General features: G+C 54.4%; 5 protein-coding genes across 5 annotated transcripts, besides 2 other annotated features; 4 read left to right on the forward strand and 1 right to left on the reverse strand.

The window, feature by feature from the left end:
- Positions 1-6,181: 6,181 nt before the first annotated feature.
- On the forward strand, positions 6,182-8,650 carry PODANS_7_2680 (uncharacterized protein; the record flags this gene model as incomplete). Its single annotated transcript, XM_001907716.1, has 1 exon — positions 6,182-8,650. One exon carries the CDS (start codon positions 6,182-6,184, stop codon positions 8,648-8,650), a length of 2,469 nt encoding a protein of 822 aa, XP_001907751.1.
- A 1,500-nt stretch (positions 8,651-10,150) lies between these two features.
- On the forward strand, positions 10,151-12,335 carry PODANS_7_2670 (uncharacterized protein; the record flags this gene model as incomplete). Its single annotated transcript, XM_001907717.1, has 5 exons — positions 10,151-10,253; positions 10,426-10,682; positions 10,740-11,006; positions 11,099-12,172; positions 12,231-12,335. The coding sequence occupies 5 exons, from the start codon at positions 10,151-10,153 to the stop codon at positions 12,333-12,335; spliced, it is 1,806 nt and encodes a 601-aa protein (XP_001907752.1).
- A 941-nt stretch (positions 12,336-13,276) lies between these two features.
- On the forward strand, positions 13,277-14,531 carry PODANS_7_2660 (uncharacterized protein; the record flags this gene model as incomplete). The annotated part of the gene is made up of 2 exons (XM_001907718.1): positions 13,277-13,458; positions 13,526-14,531. The coding sequence occupies 2 exons, from the start codon at positions 13,277-13,279 to the stop codon at positions 14,529-14,531; spliced, it is 1,188 nt and encodes a 395-aa protein (XP_001907753.1).
- A 430-nt stretch (positions 14,532-14,961) lies between these two features.
- Positions 14,962-15,044, reverse strand: a tRNA (tRNA-Arg).
- A 1,409-nt stretch (positions 15,045-16,453) lies between these two features.
- Positions 16,454-19,014, forward strand: PODANS_7_2650 (uncharacterized protein; the record flags this gene model as incomplete). The annotated part of the gene is made up of 2 exons (XM_001907719.1): positions 16,454-16,684; positions 16,765-19,014. 2 exons carry the CDS (start codon positions 16,454-16,456, stop codon positions 19,012-19,014), a joined length of 2,481 nt encoding a protein of 826 aa, XP_001907754.1.
- Positions 17,399-17,560: a repeat region (rgion duplique sur le chromosome 4).
- Positions 19,015-19,706: 692 nt separating the features above from the next.
- PODANS_7_2640 (uncharacterized protein) lies at positions 19,707-21,782 on the reverse strand (the record flags this gene model as incomplete). Its single annotated transcript, XM_001907720.1, has 1 exon — positions 19,707-21,782. One exon carries the CDS (start codon positions 21,780-21,782, stop codon positions 19,707-19,709), a length of 2,076 nt encoding a protein of 691 aa, XP_001907755.1.
- Between the last annotated feature and the right edge of the window lie 346 nt (positions 21,783-22,128).

Below are 22,128 nucleotides of genomic sequence, written 5' to 3' on the forward strand. Positions count from 1 at the left end.
AAAAAAGCCTTCAAAAAAAGAAAAAAATGTCAAAAGATAGAGAAAAAGATAGCAAAGGATCCACCGGCCAAGACAAGGAACAGTCTTCCATCATGCAAACGTCGGGCTTGTCTCTCTCCCAGCGCGCTGCAGAACCGGACTCTGGGGACGCTTCCATCTCGCGTGGTGGTGGCCGCAGAGTTGGCCGGCCGTCAAAGCTTCCCCCCCTCTCTCACATCTCCCACCCCCGGCCGTCGAGTTCAAGCCCCGAAAAACCAAGACACGGAACTGTGGGGTGGCCTTCCCCTCGGACCCTGTCCTTGCAAACACCTGGTGTGCCCCAAACGCTTCGGCAGAAGTTGCAAGAGGAGAGAAAACCGAGAAAGACGTACAGAAAAAGGAAGAGGATTTCGTGGGATTCGTGGTTTGACAGCGGAACCGTTCAACTGGTTGATGAATGGAGCTCTCCGCTCCGTAGCGTACCGACGTTGTTAAGAATCAGGAACTATGTGCAGCAAAGAGTTAAAAAAAATTGTTAGCACCTTACCAATCAGGAAGTTGGAAGGGGTTGCAGTAGTCTGCAGCTAAGCTTCTCCGGCCCCTGTGCATCATTGTCTCCATCAACTGCTTTGCGATCTGCTTCTTCTTGATGAACCTCCGAGGCATTTGAAAAACCCCATCCTCGGTTTACATGTGGTTCGACTGTTTTGCATCTGTCGTTGTTGAAGAGGTAAGGAGGGCAGCTTCACACCATCATCGCCCTTCCATCCGTTGACAAAACGGTCGGCGGCGGGGACAGTCGGCCAGAGATCGGAGTGTTTCCCTTGCTCTGCCGTTGAGCGCCGCCTGGTGCCGCCTTGGCCATTTGACAACCTCACTTGTCCCTGCTCCTTGGAAAGCCAGACGCGTGGACAGGGGACTCCACTGCGGTCCACCGAGCTGACCGCTCAAAGGTTCGCGACAAGTTGCTAGCGATATGGAGATGTCACCATGTCATCCACCAGCCTCGAAAGCCAGATCTGACGATGAAAGAGACAACGGCCTTTTTGGATCTCGCGATTCTAGTCCACCCGGACAGGGCTGTGATATTGGTTCGCCAATGAATTCCCCTGCCCGGGCCTGCGAGTAAACCGTCGCATTCTCCATCGCAGCTGCCACCTCGTCTCCTCGCGAGTCTTGATAGGTTGCAAGTATTCACACACCTCATCCTCGATTGCCGTGAGGTTGTGGGGTGTTCCCTACTCTTGTGTGCCGGACGAACTGTGGGCACGAAACAGCCAGTCAAGCCAGCAAAGTCCCTGTTTCGGTCTCAGACACTGGCAGCCCCGATGTCTCGCTGTTTCCACCCCATTTGTAAATAGTTGGGTCTGCATCTTCTTGGTGCCTCCAAGTGTAACACTATTATGTTTGGTGAAGCGAATTGGCCTTACGTGAATAAACTCGCCGAGGTTGTTGTCCCAAGCAAGATTGGAGCTGCATGTACATACGAGCAAAGCTTCCCGTTTCCCACTTTGACGAACCAAGTCATTTTTCATTGGCCATGGGATGGGCATGAACTTGAAGTGGAGTGGGTAGTTTGTCCCGTTTCGAAACGGAAGTCGTCATCGTGTTTCTTGCTCGCTGCTGTCGATGATGGTGTTGCGTTCTTTGGTTCGGGCCCATGCACTTCCAAAGAGCCCAGGCTTGGTCGAATTCCTGATGGTGGGTTAATATGCCATTCCGCATCAGTTGGCAGCAACCGCAACCCCCCATTGTGCCTGTTGTCTTGACCGGTTATTGTATCGTGCAGTGTCTGCGACCTTTCTCAAGCAAATATATGGGCAAGCTCGCCAACCAAATCTCAGCACAGCTCGACTTCAACTCCAATATGCATGACGTATCGCAGATCATGTCCAAAACTGGTGATTTAGCCTCGTGTTTGAAGTTTGGAACTTCTTCACTCCCCATCAGGCCCCTATCAGGAGAACCTCGGGTCAGCAAGCCTTGGCCAGCCGTCAACTGAAGATCAGAAGTCGAACGAGAGCGAAACCGCCCTTATCATGCTGGCCATGGCTGGGCCCGAGGTCTTTTCTGCAGGTACGGCCGCAAGCAAGGACACGCAGATGGGGGGTTCTGCAGGGGCCACCCCGCCAGCTTTCCCGCCCCTGGACCACCGCCAGCCTTCCCCGTTGGAGAAATCATGCCCCGGCTTGACGTTAGTGTGCAGAAAGGAAGCCCGACCGGCTGGGTTTAGCCCCTTTTGGTCATGGTTCGTGGCATGCAGGGGCTGCGGCTGACACGGTTGATTTCCCGCGATCCAACCAGAATCAAGCCTCGAACGCGGGTGGGTGCAGCGACTTGGGCTTCCAGAACAGGGACGCAATTCGGTCATCGGTGTGTCGTGAGGAAGAAGCAGTGAGCCACCACCACAGATAGTGATATCAGTTGCGCTCCACGGCTACATGATTGATAATGTCTGTCTCTCGCCGTCCTGCCAAGTTCCCCGACGACACGATGCATATGTGTGACATGCCGGTGTGCGAGATGATATGTTCGGTCTCCGTGGACAAAGGTCTTCTGCAACAGAAGTCCGGCGCGGCTGTTCCGTGCCCTTGGTAACGCACGGCTGGTAGCCAACCCAACGCTGTTGTGATCTAGATAGTTTGTTGTGGCTTGCGTCTTGTAACCTCCCAACGTCCAGCTCCCGAATCCCTCCTGTGAAGGACATCCGGTGCATAGAGGAATGAGAATTTTAGCTGTCTTTCCGGCCGAGAACGGCACCGTCTCGAACATGTTCTGTTTTTCCCGGATTCGTGCCCATCCATCAGCCCGTCAGCGGCACCTTCCCGGTCTGTTGGTCGACTGAAACGCGGTTGGTTATCGACCTCAAATAGCCTGATGACGAGCATATGCTGTCAAAGATATGCGATGATATGTGCCTATACCACGGGCCGATTTGAGTCGCTTTCCCGGATCAGTGGCCAGACAGGCCCCAAAAACCAGCGTTGGCACTGGCCATCGACAATAACTTTGTACAAGTGATGGTTGGATCTTCAAAAGTAGGTGGACGATAGGATAGAAATCCAACCCCGCCGTTTCTAATCCCAGCTTACCGGGACTGGCAGTGGTCCCTGGGAAAGGCTGTTTTTGCACGCCATTGGCGATGGGCCTTGCGACTCGATGGTAGGTTTTTATTGGCCAATGGTTAGCTGTCAGGGAATCCATTGGCAACAAAAGTTCGTTCGGCGGAATTCGTAGAATCGCGTTCCGTTTTGAATGGATGGCCTATGACAGTGCCTCCCGGGACTCCCGTTGTGTCGTACAGCACGAGCTCCTACTGGTGGTAGCTATCAGTATGCTGTGGCCTTCCCACGGCACGGTGGCAGACTTGTTGCTGTGCTTTTTTCGAAACTAGTACTTTTGTCTCCCAAGAGCAGAACAAAACTTCCCGATGCATCGAATTCCAGGGGAAGTGCCTCCTGTCAGCTTGTTAGCCAAATGACCACGGACAACAGCATCGATAGCGTGGGGATAGCGTGGAGATGTGCCTCACGGTCCACACCAACACCCAAAATTCTTTCAGCCGTTCAAAGCAGAGCAATAAAACGGCGGTTGGCGGTCTAGAAAAAAATAACGGGTTCCGGAGCGCTGGATCCTCTCATTACGGTCTACCCCGTAGCGGTTCCATCCAGAAACCCAAAGAACAATAAAACGGTCGACGGTTGAGTTAGTGTCGGAAAGCACTTCCGCCTTGTTTCGCTTTTAGCCGGACTTTTGCTTAGTCTGCAACACCTTCTCGAGAATTGTTGCTTGATCATTGGGTTGTCGGCCGTGTTTTCGAATTGATGAGCAGCCATCAGATGCCTTGGATGACGAGTCGAGAGTTTGAAGCAATCATTCTCTACCCGTAAGGTAGCTGATAGATAGTGGTGCGAAATAGCATGTGGAGAGTGGGGGTTAGGTGAGCTAAAGTTTCCAACTTGACAGGAACAGGAAGGCACTGGGCCTGTCTCCCCATAGTGAACCCTGGAGCCACAGGGCTGTTCGACCTGCCCAAAGCAGGACTCAAACCAACACCAAGAAGCATCCCGGACATTACCTTGCAAGGAATTCATGCATCACCCAATGGGCCGGCTCCTTCAAAGTCGATCCGCGGCGCAAGCCAACAACGAAACGCCGATCCGTATATTGCAGAGCGAGCACAGTTCGACATTTGTTTGTCAGACCACCGCCATACCTGCTGCTAGAGTAGGCCCTGCTATGGGAACTGGCGATAGCATCACAGTGAAGACGGGACGGGAGTCATGATTGACCAAGCCAGACAGACGATGGACCCCTTCCCCGGAGCTAGAAAAGCCGCTCGTGATCGGGCCGCTGGGTCGATCAGCCGTCTTACCTAGAATTCCTCGGGAAATCACATTCCTCAAACTCTTCAACCCCGCTCGTCAACACAAGCCAAGGTCTACTATACACCATGGCTTTCGGCCTCATCGCACCTCCTCCGACAGACATGTGAGCTATCGCGGCTTTTGTCTGTTTCAAACATCAACGAGCAGCACATGATGTCGCCGTTGCGACCGCAATGAACATGCGGCAGTCCAAGACTTGCCGGCATACATCTGCTGCACATGCTCGACAGCTCTGGCGAATCATTTTCACGAGGGCTAAATTTATCGTTACCCTGCCCCGGACCCAGCACGGAAGCTTGCCTACAGAAACAACACGCACGACACGCTCGAGGTTGTATTGTGCCGAGTCTTTTGCATGAGACAAGTCGTCTGAAAGCCGCGTGGAATATCTTTCACACAACCACTGTGAACACACACACCTCTCTGTCCCCTCCCTCCCGTCCGGGCAAACAATGGTCATTCAGATACATCCAGATATCCACCCTCACACCACCGCCGGGCAGTAAGCACCGTGTCGTAGGAGCTGAACAACCCTTCCGTGGTCTTTCTGGACCGCTCTCGCTTCTTTTCGCTTCCGTATATTCAGCATGTCGTCGACCCAGGGACGGCCCATGTGAGCCGTACGCCGACGGCAGTACTGTCGGTTTTATATTGAGCCGTACTGCAACCTTAGCGCATGCTCCTGCTTCTCCCTGTTCCTGTCAGCTGTCACTCAGCATCGCACCCGGGTCCCCAAATACAGGGCCATGCTCTCGAGTTGTCGTTGCTTGATGAATTACATCTAAAAAGCTTCGGCCGTTTCCTGATCAGTCGCCCGTTGTCTGAGCAGTTCCGTCCGCCTGCCCAGAGCCCATGCCTCGGCTTATCCCGATGTCTGAGACAACGGAAGGCCACGCTGAAGAGTGCGGGGCCGAAGAAACACACGTCTGGCTTCCAAGTTTCTTCATGGATGAGGGCGTATCTGGAGATGACGATGATCGTCAGTGGATAGGAAGCCAGAGAGGCTAACAATCGCCTACGCCGTCGCCGTGATCCTCACCGTTTTGTGGCACAGTCCATGCAACAAACCACCAGCGTTTTCCCAGCAGGTTCTCGGTCCCTAACGGTGGGCACTAGCAGACACACACCGTCGGGTCGGCGGGGTGCAGCTATCGACACCCTTCACCCTCCACCACCCCTCCCCTGAAAGCTCCAGAATCTTTTGTTGACAGGGAGCCCCCTGGAAAGCGGGACGACGAAGCCACGGCACCCTCGCCATTGGCGCCGCTGGCTCCCAGCAACGCAAGATCCCAAGTGCATTGCGAGGAGCTGCCAGGATGGGAAATCACTCTTGGGTCCCGTCTCTGGAGAATTAATATATGGGGACCCCGGAGCTGTCCATCCCCCACAATTGAGTGGTTTCCGGCTCTCTCTCTCTAAAAATAATACGTCTCCAACTTCCCGACTGCTTTCCCCAGGCGTCGACGTCGACGACTTGTCACTCCTTTCCCGTCACATCGCATTGCATCGTTGTTAGTTTTGCAAACCGCCCTGGACGCGTTCCCCCTTCGTCGACGTCTCGCATCACGACTTCGCCACCACCCACTACCATCTCACCACCAAAGCATAACGCATAAACACCCAGTCAAAGGTCTCCACTCGCTCGCCCATCACCCGTCCAATCACCACGGCATATCAACCATTCAGACGAAACTACCAAACAGAGGATCAGGGAGATCGAGAAAGCGCAGAGTCCAGCTGACAGACGTCAGTTGACAAGAAAAGTACAGCCGTTGAACCAGAAACCAACAGGAATACCAACACCACCGCCCACCATGCAGATGTGGGCGGTTTCTCAGCTTCCGGTGTACGCGGTCGACAAGAGCTCGGGGTCCCGGCAGAAGGTGGACAAGCAGTTGAAGGATGAGAGGACAGAATCAGCGCCGCCGCCACCACCTGTCGTGCTACCAGTCCCGGCTTCCGCTGATGTAACGCCTTGGGATCATGTCGACGTTCCCATGGACCAGAGTCTGGAGAGCTTTCTCGGACCTGCCATCGATGCGCCACCATCACCGGAGAGTATTCGCAGACAGATGCAGCGAGCGTCGGTTCGAGACAAGCACCAAAGCCACTCCTCCGGCTCGTCTTCGTTGCGGTCTCTTACTTCGGCGGATAGACCTTCGTGGGAGAATGTTCTCGAGGCTAGGACGTTGTCGCGGAAATCATCAGGCCGGTCAACATCGAGCAGCATGCCGTCGAAGGATCGCCCCGAGAGCGTGCAGTTCTTTAGCAAATCGCTTTTCAACCGGAGAGGAAGACTAAGACGCGAAAGCAGCGCCCAGAGCTCGGCAGCAAACTCGGTGTATTCGGGAGAGGGTGGTTCAGAATCTTTGCTCTTGCCTCCTCCTCCGACATCGATGCCTAGTCGGGACTCGAGCATTCCATCCTTGTTCGGGCTGCGTCGTGGTTCAAGAGCGGATACCAACGATGCCTCCCGCAAGATCCAGATCTCCGGCCCCTATAACTTCCAACACGTAACGCATACTCAGAAGGACCACCTGCCCGACCTGCAGCGGACAAATCGACAAGCGTTGGCCTCCGAGTTTTCCCAAGTTCGTGCCTCGCAAGCGCCTCCCACTGGTGCGCTGAAGGGGATCAGGGCGGATGATTTGCACTTCAATGACTTCTCATCCGACTCACTTCCTCTCGGTGACGATGATGGGATGGGGGTTTTGACCGAAGAGTTGGCAAGGAGCACGTTGACCCGACCTCCATCGGGTATCATGAAGCGTTCTCCACGTCGCCTCCTCAAGCGCTCGCAATCGCAAGATCACCTAGGCATGATTCCACCGCCACGTCCCCCAAGGTCTCCCATTGAGAGCAATACACCATATCCCCCTCTTCCACCCCCTCGCGTTTCCAGCCGCATGTCTTCTCGGCACGAGCGGCTCGACTCCATGGACAGGCCAAACACCAGCTTCCGTTACCCCCAGCCGTTCTCACAGATCGTGGAGGCTGGGAGCCCGCCACCAACCTCGTCTGGCTATGTTCCTGGGCCAGACATGGGCGTCATTCCCGAGCACATCTCTGCGCACATCAGAAGCCCTTCTGGCGACGCCAACTGGCCGCTGCCCTCCCCGAGCGCCAATGCATCAGAGTTCACCTTGCCGGATGTGCCAGAGGAGGAAGAGAGTGCGTTTGTGGCCAAGAAGTCGCGGGCTAGCGTTGCCAGCAACTCGTCGCTGCGTGGAAGCCAATCGGTGCCGATGCTTAGGGCGTTCTCCATTCGGAACAACGATGACGCTGACCGTCGGGAAAGCCAAGCGTCGGAGACGTTGGGCCGGTTCGATCTGATTGCCGCGCAACGTGCTCTCGAGGCTGTCTTGAACGAGGGCACCGACGGCATCTACAGAGACAACTGGGAGGATGATATTGACTATTGCTACGAGCATGCGGCCGAGGCAGACTGTGATTATGAGTGGCAGCGGCCGTCCTTCGAGCTCAGCCGAGATAGTGCCACGCCCGTAGATGACAATGACCGCCGTATCGACTCTTGCGATGTCTCCCCCACCATGCTTTCAGTGGCGCGGTTCAACGTGCCCGCTTTGAGTCCCGTCAGCCCACTGTCTCCCACTGCTCACGAGGCCGTCACACCGGTCACGGGCTCCAACCCCAGCGCTTCCAACTTTTCGCTTCCCCTGGCCGAGCCAAAGCGTCTGCTTCATGTTAGAAAGCCATCGGATGCGTCAAGCTTCAAAGAGTGCCATGGTTTCACTCTGTCTCCGTCACTCTTGATTCCCATGGATTTCCAGCAGCAAATGCTGGCTTGTGAAGCTGAGGAGGACGAGCACCACGATGTTGCCCTGCGCGACTCGCACCGCTATCGGACGAGTGCCTCCACGACAGGCACCTACGAGAGCGCCCACTCGGGCTTTGGGAAGCACATCTCTGCCGCTTCCACCATGACCGACTTCACGCAGTTGACCCCCAGCACGACCTCATTGGACTTGGACAACTATCCACTGAAGCCAGAGGCATTCCCTACGCTTGAGTCAGGTGCCATGCCGACTCTTCCCGAGTCCGAGGAGGTGACCAGGCCCACCGGTCGCCGTCGGGAGTTCAGGAGCCGCGGCAGCGAGTCGAACCTCTTGCATCTGGCCACCGAGGAGACGTGGCCAGCGAAGACCAAGAGCTTCGTGCAAGCCAAGCGTGGGCGCGCAAGGACAACCAGTCTCAGCACCCCCCCTCCTCCTAACCAATATACGCTCTTCCCGTCGGTTCAACTGACGGGGAACCGCATCTAAAACATATCAATATATACCCACACACATATATACGTACACATACCTCTTCAAGAATGTACCACCAAGTACCTCGTCCGACACCAGAGATTACCATCGCAGCGGTCTCTGCCACCACATTTTTCTTTGTCTTGTCATATTACTGTTATACTACCAAGCATTTCGTGAGCGGATTGAATCATAGAGTTGGGTTTTGTTTGGATCTTATTTGGCTCATCATCATTAAGGCTGGGCAGGGAAGAGAAAAAAGGAGTTTACCTGTTTGGGGGAGGCGATCTGTTGTCACATCTACCTACCTCGCTTTTCCTTATCTGTATCTTTCGCTCTCTCATTTAACATCTCTTTTCTTTGGTTCGGTTTGGAAAGAGAAAAAACTCTGAATGTCCCCTCGAACTACGAGGGGAGTGCGGGCTCGGACGGCCCATCTGTTTTCTTTATTTGGTCATATTTCTTTTCTTTCTGTCTTCATCATCGTCATTTCCATCAAGAAGGGCAAAGGGGGTATATGGTGGTTACATATGGGAATGTGCTGGCGGACAGCAAAGAGGGCGGTACCCTTCTGCTTGTTTCCCAGTGTGTTCATACCCCAGCGGCAGGAAGGGGAGAGCATGGAATGGTTGGAATGATGAGATGACGGGTATGACGATGATTACTTTGGAAAGAGAAAAGTTGTACAGGGGAAGGGGCGGAAAAGAAAGCCAAACAGATAAAGCCCTGTGCTGGAGAAGTGGCATGGCAAGAATGATTAAGGGAAAGGGGTTGAAATAGTTACCGATTTTGCCCGTTCATCTTTGTCTTCATACTTGGCTTCTGCTTCTTGTGGTTTTGTTCTTGGAGGGAAAGGGGGCACATAGAGGTGTATCTAATCAGCCTCATGCTTGAGCATTGAACAGAAATTTGAAAACAAAACGATTGAAAAGGGAACGTGATGCATGACATCATTATAGCTTGAATGAAGCTGCAACACTACCTACCTACCTAGGTACCTACCTTATGCACTATAAAGAGGTGATGCTGCGTGAAGTGATCTTGATGCTTATGTAACCCTGGGTGAGAGGGCTCAGGTGGTGAGGTGGAGCTTGCGTCGTCATATTCTTGGCAGGCTCTGGGCTGTGCCTCACATCGCTCCAAGCTTGTGTTCGGCCCACCCTCCACCACAACCACTACCACCACCACCACCACCACCACCACCACTGTACTCCTCGGTAGCAGCCACACGCAGCCCTTAACACATTTGACTTCTGCTGTCTTTGCATGAAAAACGCCGACAAAAATCATCTCTGAGCCTTTTGTGAACACGTCTTGTCCATAACCACCACCTCGTGCCCCCCTGCTCAACTGTCGCAAACCTCCACGATCAATCCCTGCCCTCGTCTGCCCCGCAGACAAGTAGCTGTTGGCTTTCGCAGTGCTGTGATCCCGGTGAGCTTGCGCCAGCTGCCCTTTCACGTTGCCCACCACCCTTCTCATCCCTTCCAGCACCGCAGTGCGTGACGCCGAGCCATGTGGAACGACGATGAAGACAATAACCCCTACGGCGGAAGCTTTGAGCGCCGGGACTCGTTTGCTTCCTCCGCCAACCCTTCGTCCCCTATCACCCGAGATTGTAAGTAGTGCTGCTCTTGCTTCCACCACCTCCGACCCAGCCCTCTTGCCATGCTGCTGCCCTTTACTGCCATGCGAGAACTTCGAGATGGTGGGCCTTACCGACCTCGAGGATATCTCCCTCGAGTCACCGAGAAGCAGTACTGATGATAGTTCCGACTGGGTGATGATAGATCGATACGACCCCCCACAGACGCCATCTTCGACCGGCGATGAAGCTCCTCCACACCACGAGCATAGCGATCTAGAGAGCGATGAGGAGGATTATGGCCATGATCAGGACGAGCTTGTGCCACGGCGGAAACCGGGGGGTTATGATAGTCGGGTGGAACAGATGCTTTATGAGCATCCGGATATGCCTATTCTGATCACAGAGGCGGGGAAGAGCTCGGAGAATGGGAGATATATTGTTTATACCATCAAGACTGGGGTGAGTTTTGGTTCAAGCTTTGCTGGGAGCATTGGCATTACTAACATTTGCCTATAGGAGCTTATAGTGCGCAGACGATACTCCGAATTTGCCTCCCTGAGAGATGCCCTCACGAGACTACACCCAACACTTATTATTCCGCCAATTCCAGAGAAGCACACCATGGCTGACTATGCCGCCAATCCTACCAATGCGAAGCAAGACCATCAAATAATCGACTTGAGAAAACGCATGCTGGCCGTTTTCTTGAACCGCTGCAGACGTATGGATCAAGTTCGCACAGATGGCGTTTGGTGGCGGTTTCTCGATCCCAATTCCAGCTGGGTAGGCAATTGGTGCGTTCAAACATGAGCACGTGCTAACAAGTATCGTAGAACGAGGTCCTGAACTCGCACCCTGTAGCTTCGATTCCCAAGTCTATCATGAAGGCACCACCACTTGATCCCGCTAACCCGACTCCTGGGCATAACTATCTCCCAGTACCAGCCAGTTCGGCCAAGCTCCGCACTGGTCCAGCTACGTCCGCGGATGGTTCAACTGGTGCTCAGCCATTTGCGCGTTTCCCGCCAGAGAACGCCAACTTGAGCGAGCAGGAGCTTGATCCTTACTTTTTGGCCTTTGAAGCCTCCATCAAGGAACTCGAAACTCTGCTTACAGGACCGATGGAGAAGGTCAATAGGCGAACACTGGCCCATTTGTCCTCTTTGGCAATGGATCTGCAGGAGCTGGGTGCTAAATTCAATGCCTTTGCACTTTCGGACACAAACTCGCCGCTGGACCTATCAATTGAGAGAATAGGCCAAGCAGCGGACTCGTCTTACATCGCCACGGAAGAGCTGGCGAACTCTCTGGGGGCCAGCTTTGCTGAGCCCATGCGGGAGAATGCACAGTTTGCGGGAGTGATTCGTAGTGTGCTGAGATACAGGGTGTTGAAGAGGGTACAACAGGACATGACTACGGACGAGCTCAACAAGAAACGCGCGCTTCTGGATCAGCTGGAGCGCAGCGAGGCGGAAGCCAGGAGGATTGACCAGTACCTGAGCAGCAGCCAGCAGATCCAGCCTCCGAGACGATCGACCAGCACAAGAGAGCCCCAATCACAGCACCGTCGTGACGGCAGCAACGAAGACACGGCGTCGATTGATTCCGATTTTCCCCCTACTCATGCGGACATCGCGGCGGCACCATCTGCCAAGATTGGAGCGCCAGAGCGAGCCACGCCGGCCCCGGGCCATAAGAAGGCACCGAGCAGCGGGATCTCTATTACGAACAAGATCTTTGGTCCGTTGCGCCATGCTGTCCAGGGTGTGGTGGACGCGGATCCGGAGAGGACGAGACGGGACATGATTGGGAAGACGAGGGAGTCAATTCAGCAGCTGGAGCAGGCTCAGGTGGCGTCTGCACAGGATGTCAAGGATGCTAGCGCGAGTGTGCTGAAGGATCTGAAGAGGTTTCAGAAGGAGAAGGAGGATGATTTGAAGCGGTATATGGTGAGTGTCTTTTGTCTCTCTGGGAAGGGTATGGTCGTGGTGCTAATGACGTTTGTAGCTTGCGTATGCAAAGAGCCAAATCGAGTGGGCCAAGAAGAACAAGGAGACGTGGGAGGAGGCCAAGGTTGAGGTGGACAGGATTGATGAGTCTTGGGTGCGGTAGGTGAAGGGAAAGAAGAGGACAGGAATCGGGAAAGGGAAGGAAAAGGAACTACAGATGATGCGCTGGCCAAGAAGGTTGGGGCGACGGCGCTTTAATGTATTGTATGGACTGCCAGGGTTTGGTAGAGCAGAGTTATGAATCAAGACTTGCGGTGCATTACTGCCATATTTCAGACATCGGTGCTAAGGGGTGTCAAGGAGTTTGTAGACTGTAGTGAGCTTGTCAGGTAGGTTTCTTTTTTTCTTCGCCCCGTCACAAGACGAGAACTGAGATCCAGCAAGTTATTTTGAGGACATAGCTGAGGATATGGGTGAGGACATGTTTGGACTTGGAGATAGGTTATGAATGACATCCGCCAGGCCAAGGAACAAGTACTGCGACGCAAGTATAGGTGTAAAAAGATAGTGAAGAGGCGGCGAAGGATGAAGGATAGGCCTTTGGAATTATTAAAGGTGCATTAAAAGATAGTCAACAAGTCTTGAAAATGCTTTGTTAAGTTCAAGGCATAAGACTATCTTGAAATGCCTGTTAATTATCCTCGAGCCCTGTAGACCATCGTTAAACTCCTTCCCATTATCATTCAGCGCAGATTCACTATCCTTCAATGCTATGTGTACACCTCAACTCTTTTGTCCTCGCCAACCCAAACTGAGAACCTCAACGACCAGCCCCCGCCCCACCTTTTCTTAGCGCGTTTCTGGCAGGGGCCCCGGCGATAAGATAAAGCCACCCATTCACCCATTCCACCCACCTCCCTACAACCTGTGGTCGCATACAAGTACCTCCTCCCGTCTCAAAAGAAAAGGAAGTTTTTAACGCAAGCAACGAACAACTCTCCCTCCCCTCGCCTCAGTTTCCCACGACGCGGCGGCGCAGAACGAATACCTTTGACGACGAAAGCCTACCTTCTATTACGCGACGACGAGCGAGCGATGAGCACCATGCGCGACGACGCAGGACCCATAACCGACATATCCAAGCCCGGGGTGAAGCTCGACCACGAGTTTGTCCGGGGGCTGAGGCAGGATGTAGCACGGTTGCTGGGGAGGACGAACGACAAGTTCCCGGGAGCGCAGCCAGTTAGTTTTGCGAGGAGGCATATGGAGGAGTTGAGGAAGGAGGAGTAAGTCGTCCATGCATCCTGTGAGGTTGAATACTGACGGTTTGGGGGGGGGGGGTTGGTTGTTTAGTTATTACGTCTGCGAAAAGTCTGACGGGATCCGGTATCTGCTATATCTCACCCAGGACGACCACGGACACGCATGCCACTACTTGATCGACCGAAAGAATGATTACTGGTACATGGAGAAGAGAAACTTGCATTTCCCTCTCCCGAACGCGAGTCCGGCAGAGTTTCACGTCGACACGTTGATTGATGGGGAGTTGGTCTTTGACAAGGTCCCCGGGGGAGGGAAGGAGCCGAAATTCTTGGTGTTTGACCTTTTGTGTCTGGACGGCAAGGCAGATTTGCTTAGTAAATCGCTTGACAAGCGGCTGGGGTACTTTAAGGAGCATGTGATGAAGCCGTACAAGAAATTGTTTACGGAGTTCCCGCAGGAGCTCCCGTTTCAGGCGTTCAAGGTGGAGATGAAGGACATGCAGTTTAGCTATGGGATCGAGATGATGTTTCGGGAGGTGCTGCCGAAGCTGAAGCATGAGAATGACGGGTTGATTTTTACGTGCCGGACGACGCCGTATCAGTTTGGGACTGATCCGCACATTTTGAAGTGGAAGGCGCCGCATGACAACACGGTGGATTTTAGGTTGCGGTTGGTTTTTCCTACTGTTGAGCCGGATGAGGAGGAGCGGGCGGAGGGGATCACGAAACCGTTTGTGGATTATGATAGTCTGCCGGAGGCGAGGTTGTTGGTTTTTAAGGGGAGTGAGAGGGGGCAGCCGCAGTATGAGGAGTTTGGGGAGGGGCTGCATTTGAGTGAGGACGAGTGGGAGGAGCTGAAGAGCTGGGGAGATCCGTTGCAGAATAGGGTGGTGGAGTGCTGCTTGGATGAGGAGAGGAGGTGGAGGTTGTATAGGTTTCGGGATGACAAGGCGGAGGCGAACCATGTTAGCACTGTTAGGAGTGTGTTGGATAGTATCAAGGATGGGGTGGGGGAGCAGGAGTTGATTGGGGCTGCGAAGGGGATCAAGGATGGGTGGAAGGCGAGGCAGCAAGGAGGTGGGGGTTATGGGCATTGATTTTGAGAGAGACGGAAAAAGGGTTATTTGGATTTTTTTTTGGAGGCATGTTAGAGCTTCCACGGAAGCATTTTTGGGTTTCTGTAACAGTAGCTGGCAAGGGAGCTATGGATTGAGATACCTGGCGCGCGTAGTAATTGGAATAAGGATTACATCTTGACTCCATGATTAGGGGACTTTGGAGCCGTGAGCTACGTTCCGCGTCGCATAGCAGCAGGATCTAAAAAAATGATGAGATAGAGATTGTTGGCAGCTGTTGGCGAGCTTGCCGAGACTGTTTCCAGAGCCAAGCAAGATGTCATGTCTACTTCAGCTCGGTAACATTTCGCAATTCAGGAGACAAAAAATTAAACCAGCTATCCAGTATCCAGTTCCAGATCGCTCAACTTGGAAAGAGTTGTGGTGATACGAAATTGGCAAAAGGAAAGTCCGACCCACGCGCGACTCGAACGCGCAATCTTCAGAGCGATTTCATAACCGAAATCTGACGCCTTACCATTTGGCCAGCGGGCCTTTGAACTTGTGATATTGTGGCGAGCGAAACTTGGCACCATGATTGACGCTAATTTGTAGATCCCTGGCTGTTTGCGACCATTTACTGGACAACACATTACCCCTCCTTCCTTTCTTGGAGCTTCTGCTGTGGGCAGCGATGCCAACTCTATTTGTAGCCGCAGGAAACCCTTCTCCAGGTTTTGCTAACCACACAGAAGCTCTGGAAGTTCCGGATCTTCCGCTGTTTGTTAAAAAGGTCTTGACCGGGTTTTCGGGTCATGATGCGGGATGTAATGTGCGTGCCTTGCGCACCCGCGAGCGAGCGAAAGGGGGATTATCCAGACTCCTTCCCCTTTTGTGTTGCTATGCAACTTTGATCTCGTCTTTTTTTTAACCGCACTTCCAAGACTTGCAAGACAGACGGTTTAGGTCATGACCTCCGCTTCGGCAAAGATGCGAACCAGGTCGACGTCGGCAGTGAAGCCCTCGCAGAGTGTGCGGAGGTGACATGCCGCGATCGTTTGCGGAATGGCGCTCGGCAAGCCGGGAGGCTTAACCCAGGAACGTGGCCTGGGCGTGTAGCATCGGGCCGTCCTGACAAGGGCGCCATCTTGCTTCCAAGATTCTTTCCTGGACTGCCTTTTTGACACTCTGCCGCTTGATCGCGGCTACGCTGCTTTGCGCGCGTGGGGAACGACAACCCTGCAATCTTCGGGACATCTATTTGCGACGTCAACGGTCCGCCGCTTGTCGACTTCTTGTTTGGACGACCAACGGAGGCGGAGAGAGAGCAGGTAAGCAGGCGGCGGCAACCTCGGAGGTCTCGGTCATACTGGCCTTGGGTGAGCATGTTTAGTCACGGTCACGGTCAGCGGATCGAGATGGTATTTTCGAATCTCATGTAGCCCTCTCGCCTCTACTGTCCCCCTCCCCCGGTGCCCCTCCCTTCTCCGGACCGTCCTCCACCCAATCCTGTGTCTGGAAAAGTAAGCTTACCTCTGCCATAGCGTATTCTCGCCCCCAGTTGCTGATCCCCACCGCTCCAGATCCAGATCCAGGACCATAGAGCCCGAAGGAGTCCTTTGCCTGATTCCCGGATGGACGCCCACTGTTACATCCAAGACCGCAATAACGGACAGGGTGCCGCCGCGTCCACCTACCGGGGAATTTTCAATCCAAGCCATCACGCTCCTCATTTGCCTTCTGTTGCTTCCGACTTCCCGTCTGTGAAGGGCCTCCGTAATGCGGGTGGGCACGTGTGATGCGGACGGGGGGGGTGCTGTTGATATTTTAGGGGCCATGATCATGGCCAGCAAACGAAGGTTTAAGTAGGGGCGGTATGCCACGCTGGGTGCTGCTTTCCTCTCTTCCCTTCCCTCCTTGCACTCCAGCAGCCAGGACAAGGTGACATTGTGGCGTCTGTCAAGATGAGGTCTGCCTCTAGGTTTCTCGGTGCCCTCGCGGCGGTGGCTTCGCTGCCGTCTGCGTTTGGCCAAAACAACGTGCCCAACACCTTCACTGACGCGGAGACGGGTATTGTCTTCAACTCCTGGGGCATTCCCAATGGCAGCCCTCAGTCCCAAGGTGGGTGGACCTTTGGTATGGCCCTTCCCTCGGACGCCCTTTCCACGGACGCTACCGAGTTCATCGGTTACTTGGTATGAAGACCCCTTAACCCCTGATGCCTATGGCTATGGCTTTCTCAGAAACTAACTCGGTGTAGGAATGTGCTTCCAAGGATGCGGCTGGCTGGTGCGGTTTCTCCCTCGCCGGTCCCATGACCAACTCCCTCCTCATCACCGCTTGGCCACATGAGGACACCGTCTACACCACCCTTCGGTACGCCGGTGGCTACGCCATGCCCGACAAGTACGCCGGCAACGCCGAGATCACCCAGATCCGCTCCAGCCAAAACTCCACACACTTCTCCCTGGTTTTCAGGTGCAAGAACTGCTTGCAATGGGATCACAACGGCTCAACCGGTGGGGCCTCGACCAGCGGCGGCTTCTTGGTTCTTGGCTGGGTTCAGGCTTTCCCCTCGCCTGGCAACCCGACTTGCCCTGATCAGATCACCCTCGAGCAGCACGACAACGGTATGGGCATCTGGGGCGCCGTTCTCGACGAGAATGTTGCCAACCCATCCTACACTGCCTGGGCTGCTCAGGCTACCAAGACCGTCACTGGCGACTGCGGTGGTCCCGTTGAGACCGGTATCATCGGTGTGCCTGTTCCTACTGGCACCGCCTTTGACTACATTGTCGTTGGTGGTGGTGCCGGTGGTATCCCCACCGCTGATAAGCTCAGCGAGTCTGGCAAGAGCGTTCTCCTTATCGAGAAGGGTATTGCCTCCACTGGCGAGCACGGCGGTACCTTGAAGCCCAAATGGCTTGAGGGCACTCAACTCACCCGCTTCGATGTCCCCGGTCTTTGCAACCAGATCTGGGTTGACAGCAACGGTATTGCTTGCACTGATACCGACCAGATGGCCGGTTGCGTCCTCGGTGGTGGCACTGCTATCAACGCTGGTCTCTGGTTCAAGCCTTACTCTCTCGACTGGGACTACCTCTTCCCTACCGGCTGGAAGGCCAAGGACGTTGCTGGCGCCATCAGCAGGGTCTTTTCCCGCATTCCCGGCACTGACACGCCTTCCCAGGATGGTCAGCGTTACCTCCAGCAAGGTTTCAATGTCCTTGCTGGCGGTCTCCGGGCTGCTGGCTGGCAGCAGGTCACGGCTAACAACGCCCCTGACCGCAAGAACCGCACCTTCTCCAACACCCCTTACATGTTCTCCGGTGGTCAGCGTGGCGGCCCCTTGGCTACCTACCTTCGCACCGCCAAGACCCGCCCCAACTTCAACCTCTGGCTCAACACCGTCGTCAAGCGTGTGATCCGCACCGACGGCCACATTACCGCCGTTGAGGTCGAGCCCTTCAGAGATGGTGGCTACAAGGGTATCGTCAAGGTCAAGGACGTCACCGGCCGTGTCGTTCTCTCTGCCGGTACTTTCGGCAGTGCCAAGATCCTCCTCCGCTCCGGTATTGGTCCCGCCGACCAGCTCGAGATCGTCAAGAACTCGGTCCTCGACGGCCCTGACTTCATCAACAACGCCTCGTGGATCAACCTCCCCGTTGGCTACAACTTGGATGACCACCTCAACACCGACACCGTCATCAGCCACAACAACGTCGGCCCTGCCTTCTACGACTTCTACCAGGCCTGGACCGCCCCCAACACCACCGACGCCAACAAGTACCTCTCCTCCCGCTCTGGCATTCTCGCCCAGTCGGCCCCCAACATTGGCCCCATGTTCTGGGAGGAGATCAAGGGCGCCGACGGCAAGGTCAGACAGCTCCAGTGGACCGCCCGTGTCGAGGGCTCCTTTGACGTCCCCAACGGCTACGCCATGACCATGTCCCAGTACCTCGGCCGCGGCGCCACCTCGCGCGGCCGCATGACCATCACCCCCTCCCTCACCACCATCGTCTCCGACGTCCCCTACCTCAAGGACCCCAACGACAAGGAGGCCGTCATCACTGGCCTGAACAACCTCCGCGCCGCCCTCAACAACGTCCAGGGCCTGACATGGAACTACCCCCCCGCGTCCATGTCCTCGCGCGAGTACGTCGACGCCATCCCCGTCACCCCCGGCGTCCGCCGCGCCAACCACTGGATGGGCACCAACAAGATTGGCACCGACGACGGCCGCCTCGGCGGTACTGCGGTTGTGGACCTCAACACCAAGGTGTATGGCACCGATAACTTGTTTGTTGTTGATGCGTCCATCTTCCCTGGTACTCCCGCTACCAACCCGAGCAGTTATATCGTTACTGCTGCTGAGCACGCCTCTGCCAAAATTTTGGCGCTGCCGCCTGCGCAGGTGAATGCCAAGTGGGCGCAGTGCGGGGGGAAGAACTGGACGGGGAGCTTCCAGTGCGCTGCGGGGAGCACGTGCCAGAGGCAGAATGATTGGTATAGTCAGTGCCTTTAAAGGTTGAGGGGGTGATACCCTAGGGGAAGGAAACCGGGGGGTTGGGATGGGGGGGTGGTTGCATTCTTTGTGAATAGTTATTTCTTTTGGTATATATCTCGCATGTGCATATAACAAATGTTGTTCATACTTAAAACCGTGCTCTTATGACTTCTGTGATAATGTCTTGATGCTCTGGGTCCTGAAACTAGTGGCGTTTCTCCCTACAAAAGACGACAGGTTTTACGAGTCAAAATAAGGCATGTTTCAAAACAGCCTGGTTGAACCTCCTCGAATCGCCAACACCACCACCCTCCCTGTCACTATCTGGTCATTAGCAGAGAACTTTGCGTGATAACGGGCACCCTACCTCCATCTTGAAGTTTTATCCATTGGAAAGTAGAGTATCGCAGGGCAAACGTGTCTCGTACAACTCTCTTATCTAGAGGAAATCCTTTGGTATTTTTTCCACAACCGACTGAGAGTGCAATACAAAGTAAATATTCATTCACGTCACACGGATAAGGTAGCTCGATTTATCCATCAACCGCAGTGTTTTATTTGGAAAAAGCCCACGTAATCACCTTTCGAAGTCATTACCCATTTGATTTCCGTTTGAAAATCCTGATAATCATTCCATAGCTGCCCATGTGTTCCCCAAATCTCTCCCCATGTAAAGAAACAAATCAAGGCCATCTCTCCTCTACATAAACTCAAATCGAAGGACGACTATACGTACGCCCCTCATAAAAACTTGCCCCTCTCATACGCCCATCATTCCGCTGCTGTTCAGCCTTGACCGGCTGTCTAGGAGCCCGGAGACCAGGCTGAATCCGAGCCGGTGAACCTTGGGCAGACTGAGGAGATCCGCGATAGTAACTCTTCTCTACCAACTCCAACCGATGGAACACCGCCGTCATCTGATTACGGAGGATTCCGTTCTCCTCCTCTACTACCCGTAACCTCTCCTTCATTGCTCCATGCTCGTTGGTGACCTCTTCCATCTGGTTCTCGAATTTGAGGATCTTGCTCACGGCCGCATTATGCCTGTTGACGAGATCTACTAGCATTTCCTTCTCGATTTTGTCTTCCCCTTTGTCGTCCCCCAAAGTCTCAACGGTCTTGCCCACCTTCGCGGGTGATGTCTCAGACCCCTTGGGGGGAGATGGTAGGTTGACCTGCTCGGCGGTGTCGACATGCTGTACAGTTTTCTGCTTCTTTCTTGGCGCCACCGAAGTGGCATCATCATCATCCTCCGTGTCCTCTTGAAGCTGCCTCTTCCCTAGGGTACTGGGCATAATATCCCGCAGTACCTCCTTTACAGGATCCATCATCTCTTTCTTCAGCATCGGCCAGCAGTTTACTGCTGTGCTCGGCGGTGGTTGGGGGGCCGGTGGTGTCTGCTGGTGTGTGATACTGGTGTTGCGATGCTCATTCTGGGTTTCTCCAATCCGTTCGCTCTGTGAGTCTTGCTTCTCACGCATTTTCTCCTGATGCTTCTCCTCCTCCTGACGCTTCTCCCTCTTGCGTTTTACATCCAGACGTCTCCTCTCCTGGAGTTTCTCCTCCTGAGCCCTCTCCTCCTGGACCCTCTCCTCCTGAACTCTCTCCTCCTGAACCCTCTCCTGAAGCTGCGTCTCTTTCTGTCCCACCTCCATTTCCTCAACTACCCCAACCTCCTCTTGTACCACCACTCCATCCCCACCCTCCAGGCTATTCTCCGAACACACAGACCCCTCTTCCACAACCTCCCGCCAGCTCCCACTAACAACCACCTCCCTTACCAACTCCGTCAAATCATCCTCAAACCCCAGCGGCAACACCTTCCCCTTAGTCACCTTCATGTACAACACTCTCCATACTGCATCAAAAATCCTCGCCCCCTTCCAAAACTCCGGAACCTTCTCCCATCCTTCGCCCGTCGGCTCCACAGTCTCGACATAATCGTGGTCAAAAATCCACCCCAGCTGAACCCCCTCGTCCTCAAAAGCCCTCGTGATAAAACGCGGCATCCCACCCCAGCTCCTCTTCTCGACGACCTCAATGGCGAAAAGTTCAGACCGGGTGCCCAGCCATGGCATCTTCCCGTTGGTGTTGCAGGCCTCGCGCCAGGTGGCGTGGTTGGCTCGCCAGGTCTTGACAAGGGGGGCTGTCTCGCGGGTCGCGCGGCGGATGGGGAGCTTGTAGGTTTTGCCGTTGGTGAGGGGAAGACGTGCGAGCTGTCGAGCTGTTTCGCGGAGGTTGAGCCATTTTGGAATGGTAGGGGCAATATTGGAGAACTTAGAAAGGCGGTACTGAGATTCGAAATGGTTGGTGATCAGTTTGACCGAGAGGTGAGATTCTTTGAGAGCGCTGAGGCGGGCTTTCATGGTGGAGCGATTGCTCTTGGTGGTTGAGACGGAGTCTGTTGAGGTGGAAGGAGTGACGGAGGGGGAAGGAGCGTGGAAAGCGGAAGGAGCGACAAAGTGGGAAGGAGCAGCAGAGGTGGAAGGAACAGCAGAGCTGGAAGGAACAGCAGATGTGGAAGGAGCGACGTAAGTGGAAAGAGCGGGCGTGAAAGGGTACATGGGGTTTGAGTGGTCCATAGAGGCCGATTGTTTAATTCTGGTGGTGGCTCGAGGAGTTGGCGGTTGGATAACGTTCATGGCCGGAAACTGGATCAATGGCGAGGGCTCGTTTGTGTTTCTAATCATCTTCCGGTCATCATCAGAATCCATATAGGGTGGTGTGCTCGACTCCGGACCTTCGATGGAGGCCGCAGGAGTGTCCCGGTCGGAAATGTCGTCCATAACTGGAGGGGACGTGGCTGAAAACGCCGGGTGCGGTGTATCTCCACGTTTGGTTCTGACTGGAGGTATTGTCGGAGGGTGTGGCTCGGGAGCTACGCTGGGTTCTGAGATTTGCCGTTGCTGGACTTTCGATGGCAATTGGTCAGGTACGGGTGAAGGATTCTCGGTAGGTTTGAAGACAGAATCTGAGTACCCGCCAGACCAAGTTGACCAGCCGCCAGGGAAAATCTTGGAACCCACTCTGAGAATTCTGCATCGTGGTGCTCAAGATCGAAGGTCTTTGGAAAGGGCTGAGATAATATTTTATGGGATGGGGATCTATCGACAGTGCTCGCTCTCGGTCGCT

Source organism: Podospora anserina, chromosome 7, assembly GCF_000226545.1.
Source record: "Podospora anserina S mat+ genomic DNA chromosome 7, supercontig 1".
NCBI classification, from domain to species: domain Eukaryota; kingdom Fungi; phylum Ascomycota; class Sordariomycetes; order Sordariales; family Podosporaceae; genus Podospora; species Podospora anserina.